Source organism: Limulus polyphemus, unplaced genomic scaffold, assembly GCF_000517525.1.
Source record: "Limulus polyphemus unplaced genomic scaffold, Limulus_polyphemus-2.1.2 Scaffold4751, whole genome shotgun sequence".
In the NCBI taxonomy this organism is placed as follows: domain Eukaryota; kingdom Metazoa; phylum Arthropoda; class Merostomata; order Xiphosura; family Limulidae; genus Limulus; species Limulus polyphemus.
In genome coordinates, this window is record NW_013670361.1 from 1 (window position 1) to 6,265 (window position 6,265).

At 38.4% G+C, this 6,265-nt stretch overlaps 1 protein-coding gene across 1 annotated transcript in view; it reads left to right on the forward strand.

The window, feature by feature from the left end:
* The first annotated feature begins 616 nt into the window (after positions 1 to 616).
* LOC106471639 (mucin-3A-like) overlaps positions 617 to 6,265 on the forward strand; it is a 14,667-nt gene continuing 9,018 nt past the window's right edge. The window contains exons 1-2 of the mRNA XM_013932254.1: positions 617 to 4,046; positions 5,785 to 5,991. Coding sequence (XP_013787708.1) covers positions 617 to 4,046; positions 5,785 to 5,991 — 3,637 coding nt within the window. The remainder of the gene's footprint in view (positions 4,047 to 5,784; positions 5,992 to 6,265) is intronic.

Consider the following 6,265-nt stretch of genomic DNA (forward strand, 5'->3'; position numbering starts at 1 on the left):
AGAATCACAACTACAAGTAAAGACATCTAGTGAGGCTATTCTAACGTCAGCTACTAGTGTGATATCGGAATCTCAACCAGAAGAAAGTACGTCAACACAATCAAAATTAATTTCAACTGCAAGTGGATCGTTAGAATTGCAATCAGACACGATCCACTTGTTCTTGACGTCGATGCAAACTTAGTTGATGTGGTTTCTTTTGGTTCGGATTCAGAGGTTAATGGAGATTTAGTTGTAGTATACGGATCTAGTTGAAGTTGATTCTTTTGCTTGAGATTCCGAGGTTAATATAGATTTAGTTGTGGTAGCTTCTTGTGGTTGCACTTCTGACGATCGGCTTGGAGTTGAAGTTAATTTTGACTGTGTTGACGTACTTTCTTCTGGTTGAGATTCCGATATCACACTAGTAGCTGACGTTAGAATAGCCTCACTAGATGTCTTTACTTGTAGTTGTGATTCTGTTTTGTTTCTGACGTCGAGAGATTCCGATGATCCACAAACACAAGAAACAACTTTCAGTGAGTCTATTCCAACATCAACTAGAAGTGTAATATTGGAAGCTCAAGCAGACGAAAGTACGTCAACACAATCAAAATTAATTTCAACTGTAAGTGGAATGTCAGAATTGCAATCAGACACTACTACAACTAAATCTCCATTAAGCTCTGAATCCGAACCAAAAGAAACCACATCAACTAAGTTTGCATCGACATCAAGAACAAGTGGATCATCAGAATCACAACCACAAATAAAGACATCTAGTGAGGCTACTCTAACGTCAGCTACTAGTGTGATATTGGAATCTCAACCAGAGGAAAGTACGTCAACACAGTCAAAATTAACAACTCCAAGTGGATCGTCAGAAGTGCAACCACAAGAAGCTACCACAGCTAAATCTCTATTAACCTCGGAATCTCAATCAAAAGAATCAACTTCAACTAGATCTTTATCGACGTCAGAAACAAGTGGATCATCGGAATCTCAACCACAAGAAACAACCTTCAGCGAGTCTATTCCAACATCAACTAGAAGTGTAATATCGGAAGCTCAAGCAGATGAGAGTACCTTAACACAGTCAAAATTAACTTCAAGTGCAAGTGGTATGTCAGAATTGCAATCAGACACTACTACAACTAAATCTCCATTAACCTCTGAATCCGAACCAAAAGAAACCACATCAACTAAGTTTGCATCGACGTCAAGAACAAGTGGATCAACAGAATCACAACCACAAGTAAAGACATCTAATGAGGCTATTCTAACGTCAGCTACAAGTGTGATATCGGAATCTCAACCAGAGGAAAGTACGTCCACACAGTCAAAATTAACGTCAACTTCAAGTGGATCGTCAGAATTGCAACCACAAGAAGCTACCACAACTAAATCTCTATTAACCTCGGAATCTCAATCAAAAGAATCAACTTCAACTAGATCCGTATCGACGTCAGAAACAAGTGGATCATCGGAATCTCAACCACAAGAAACAACCTTCAGTGAGTCTATTCCAACATCAACTAGAAGTGTAATATCGGAAGCTCAAGCAGATGAGAGTACGTCAACACAATCAAAATTAATTTCAACTGCAAGTGGATCGTTAGAATTGCAATCAGACACAACTACAACTAAATCTCCATTAACCTCGGAATCTGAACCAAAAGAAACCACATCAACTAAGTTTGCATCGACATCAAGAACAAGTGGATCATCGGAATCTCAACCACAAGAAACGTCCTTCGGTGAATCTATTCCAACATCAACTAGAATTCTAATATTGGAATCTCAACCAGCGGAAAGTACCCCAACACAGTCACATTTAACCTCAATTTCAAGTAGAACGATAGAATTGCAACCAGAAGAATCTACCACAACTAAATCTCAATTAACCTCGGAATCTCAGCGAAAAGAATCTATTTCAACTAGGTCTGTATCGACGTCAGAAACAAGTGGATCATCGGAGTCTCAACCACAAGAAACGTCCTTCAGTGAATCTATTCCAACATCAACTAGAATTCTAATATTAGAAACCCAACCAGGGGAAAGTACCCCAACACAGTCAAAATTAACGTCAAACGCAAGTGGAACGTCAGAATTGCAGCCAGAAGAAGCTACTACAACTAAATCTCAACTGACCCCAGAATCTCAACCAAAAGAATCAACTTCAACTAGATCCGTATCGACATCAGAAACAAGTGGATCATCGGAATCTCAACCACAAGAAACAACCTTCAGTGAGTCTATTCTAACATCAACTAGAAATGTAATTTTGGAATCTAAACCAGCGGAAAGTACCCCAACACAGTCACATTTAACGTCAATTTCAAGTAGAACGATAGAATTGCAACCAGAAGAATCTACCACAACTAAATCTCAATTAACCTCGGAATCTCAGCGAAAAGAATCTACTTCAACTAGGTCTGTATCGACGTCAGGAACAAGTGGATCATCGGAGTCTCAACCACAAGAAACGTCCTTCGGTGAATCTATTCCAACATCAACTAGAATTCTAATATTAGAAACCCAACCAGAGGAAAGTACCCCAACAAAGTCAAAATTAACGTCAACCGCAAGTGGAACGTCAGAATTGCAGCCAGAAGAAGCTACTACAACTAAATCTCAATTAACCCCAGAATCTCAACCAAAAGAAACCACTTCAACTAAGTCAGTATCAACGTCAAGAACAAGTGGATCATCAGAATCACAACCACAAGTAACAACCTCTAGTCAGTTTATTCTAACGTCAGCTACAAGTGTGATATCGGAAACTCAACCAGAGGAAAGTTCGTCAAGACAGTCAAAAGTGACGTCAGCTGCAAGTGGAATGTCAGAATTGCAATCAGACACTACTACAACTAAACACCAATTATCCTCTGAATCTCAGCCAAAAGAAACTACTTTAGCTATGTCCGTATCAACACCAGTATCAAGTGAATCATCGGAATTAGAAACACAATCTATGATCTCTAATGGGTCTGTTCTAACGTTAATTGAATTAACTTCAATCACAACTGGCATGTCAGAAGAACAATCATATAAAGAAACCTTTACTCACTCGATAGTGACTACAACTATTAGTGGATCGATGGAATCACAACCAAAAGATACTTCCAATCAACTCACATTAACGTCATCTGAAAATGTAGCGTCGAAATATCAACCACAGGAGACTACGTCTCATCAGTTTGAAGTGCCATTAACTGTAAATGTAACGTCAAAATCTCAATTAGAAGAAGCCACTTCTAGTCCCTCTCAATTTACGTCAGCTAGAAATGTAACGAGATCACCAACTTCAGATGATACAACACGTGACAGTACTCCAGTTGCTATAGAAGCAATAGAAAATATCACTAAATCAAAAGATATTCTTACATTATCAACTGTATCTGTAAAAGAAACAACAACAGCAAATCCTTATTCAACCACAGTCCAAGCCAACGTGTTGGAAGGAGGTTATCGTACTACTTCTAATCGGGTTGAAATGTCGAAAACGACCCTCCCTCAAACTGGTCAATCTACTGAATCTCCAAAAGTGTCGTTTTCTAGAAGTTACGAACCCAATTATCAAAGTAGTACAGTCGAGATAAACACAACCAGCTTGGAAATAAATCACAAGCCAACAGGTTTGAATTACGTTAATAAAACAGAAACTGCACAAGAAATCCCGAAATCATCCACGGTCTCAACTCCAACTACTGATCGTTTAAGAAATGTTCCAACTTCTACGATGGAAAAGGGGTCTTCACACATAGGTCTTGTAACAAATGGTACAATACCATTAACCACTCATACACCAGAAGGAATTCTGTCACCATTTACCACAACGAGTCCCGAAAGTGGTGTTGCAAATGTTGCCTCAGTGGAATCTTCTACTCTTTCCTCATATCTGATAACTACTACCACAAAGGTGCCATCAGCTGTCACTCCATCTTCAGGAAATGGAATTGAAAATTTAACGACGTCTCCAGTTCAGTCAACATCTGAGGACATGAACATTTCTGATTTTGCTACTACTATTGGATTAATGGACACACAATCATCATCCTTTGATGGTGAGTTCGATGAAGGGGATCGATTTTTATTTTAGATAAGTTTAGCAAATTACTGCCATTAATCGCTCAGATCAATAGATAAAATGTTCATGAAAATTGGTATATCTAATAAAATCATGAAATAACCCAAACTCAAGGCTAGATCTCATTCAGATGTTTATGTACCGGGAAATTCCAAATTGTAAATGACGTAACACCATCAGTGTGACTGAAGAGCTGGCAATGCTATTAGGTTAACATTACAAAGTTCACGTATTCTGTTCTTGTATTTTAAATAAATGTTTTGATCTTTATTAAACCGTTGTCTGCTGATTCGCCTTATAGGGTACGATCCGCCTCCGGCAGTTGAATTCGCTGTATTGTATACGCTGTACGGCTCGCAAAACTTTCGCGCGCGTATAAAGCAGCTGCAGTCGAAGAGTTAAGTTAGTTTGTTTCGAATTTCGCGCAGAGCTACACGAGAGCTATCTACGCTACCCGTCCCTACTTTAGGAGTGAACAACTAGAGGAAAGGCAGCTAGTCAACACCACCCACCGCCTTCTCTTGGGCTACTCTTTTACCAAGGAATAATGGGATATACCGTCACATCATAACACTTCCCACGTCGGAAAGGGTGAGCATGTTCGGTAACGGGGATTCGAACCCGCGACTTTCAGAATGCGAGTCGAGCACCTTAACCACTAGACAATGTCAGGCCAACAACTTCATTAATATTTAGAACATAACTTTTTATTTTGCACTATTATGGTATGTAAGAATGGGAAATAAACTATATATGTATATATTCGATCGTGGCTTTATGTATTGTATACCCAGCCGACACAATGAGTTCCGGCATTGAGTGAAATGCTTCGTCGACAGTGGCGATAATTACCATTCTCTCCTTCTTATTGGAATACTGTGTAACAAAAGAGGGATTTGTTAAAACTTGATACCAGGCTTATTTCTTTTTTCCCCTTAACCATAAAAGAAATGTTATCCTATGAAGAATAAGTGTCCAGAAATCTTTAAATCAGAATTCCTGACGCTCAAAGAGAAAAATGTACTTACTCTTGAAATGTAGAACACAAATTTCCATATATTTATTATTATATGTGTCTTAAATGTTCACATTAGAAGTGATTCTGTGTACCATATTATCGATTAAACCTTATTAAAATTAGAAATTAGTCTTACTTCACCAAATAATACATAAACACGAAACGTACAATAATCTGTAGCCAAACAGATACAAGGAATACTCTCACGTGATCCAAACACGTGCAGTGTCAAACTTTAAAACACTTGTCAACAAGCTTTTTTTTTGTTTATTACTAATCATAAAGCTACACAATGGGCTATCTGTGCTGTGTTCATCACTGGCATCAAAGCCTGATATTTAGCCTTAAGGTTTACTGCTGAAATACCAGGGGGGTTTGTCAACAAGTACGTGCTCGATGATCTCGAACCCCACACAAAAGGCTGTGTTTCCTATCTGTTATTCTAAGGTATTGATATTAAAGTTTTTTTAAAAGAGTAAGTTTGCTTCACCTTCGACCTCGACAATGGCCTGGAGGTTAGCGTGTTGGGACTGTTAATTAGAGAGTTCGTGGTTCGCAGTTTAATTCCCCCTAGTTTATCAGTTCAGAATTGGAGACAAGTATGCGCAGATAACTGTTGTGTAGCTTTGCCCGAAAATTCTGATTTTCTTTTTCTGCCGTATCTTTAGCCAACTTTTTTTTTAATGTTCTACAACAGGTGGACTTCTCAGTGATGTAACCCTTCCTGTTGATCGTATGTCTACTGAGGCGTCGTCTTTAACCAAAAGCCAATCAACATCAGCTTCACTAGTGGTTTCAACTTCAATTGAAGAGAGGAGTAACATTTCTTCTTCATATGTGACTCCATCCACAACAGGTGGCAAGAAAACTTCAGATCTTCTAACACAATCTTCAGTACTTAGTGGTAAGTTCATTCCAACATACCTTCAATGTCCAGTTTTCTGGCCCTTCACACTGACCTCTTTCTAATTTTTATTGACTAACCACACTAAGTTTTGATATAGTAGATTTTTTTTGTATTTATAATCTGTGACCCTTGACCCATCGGTTTATGGTAAGAAAGATGACATATAATTTTAGGTAATTACAAAATCCTAGCTGTTAAAGTTTTAGTTTACAAGCATTTTGTAACTATTGGCAGGACAATTTCTCGTCTTAATGGCATGGCCAGGTGGTTA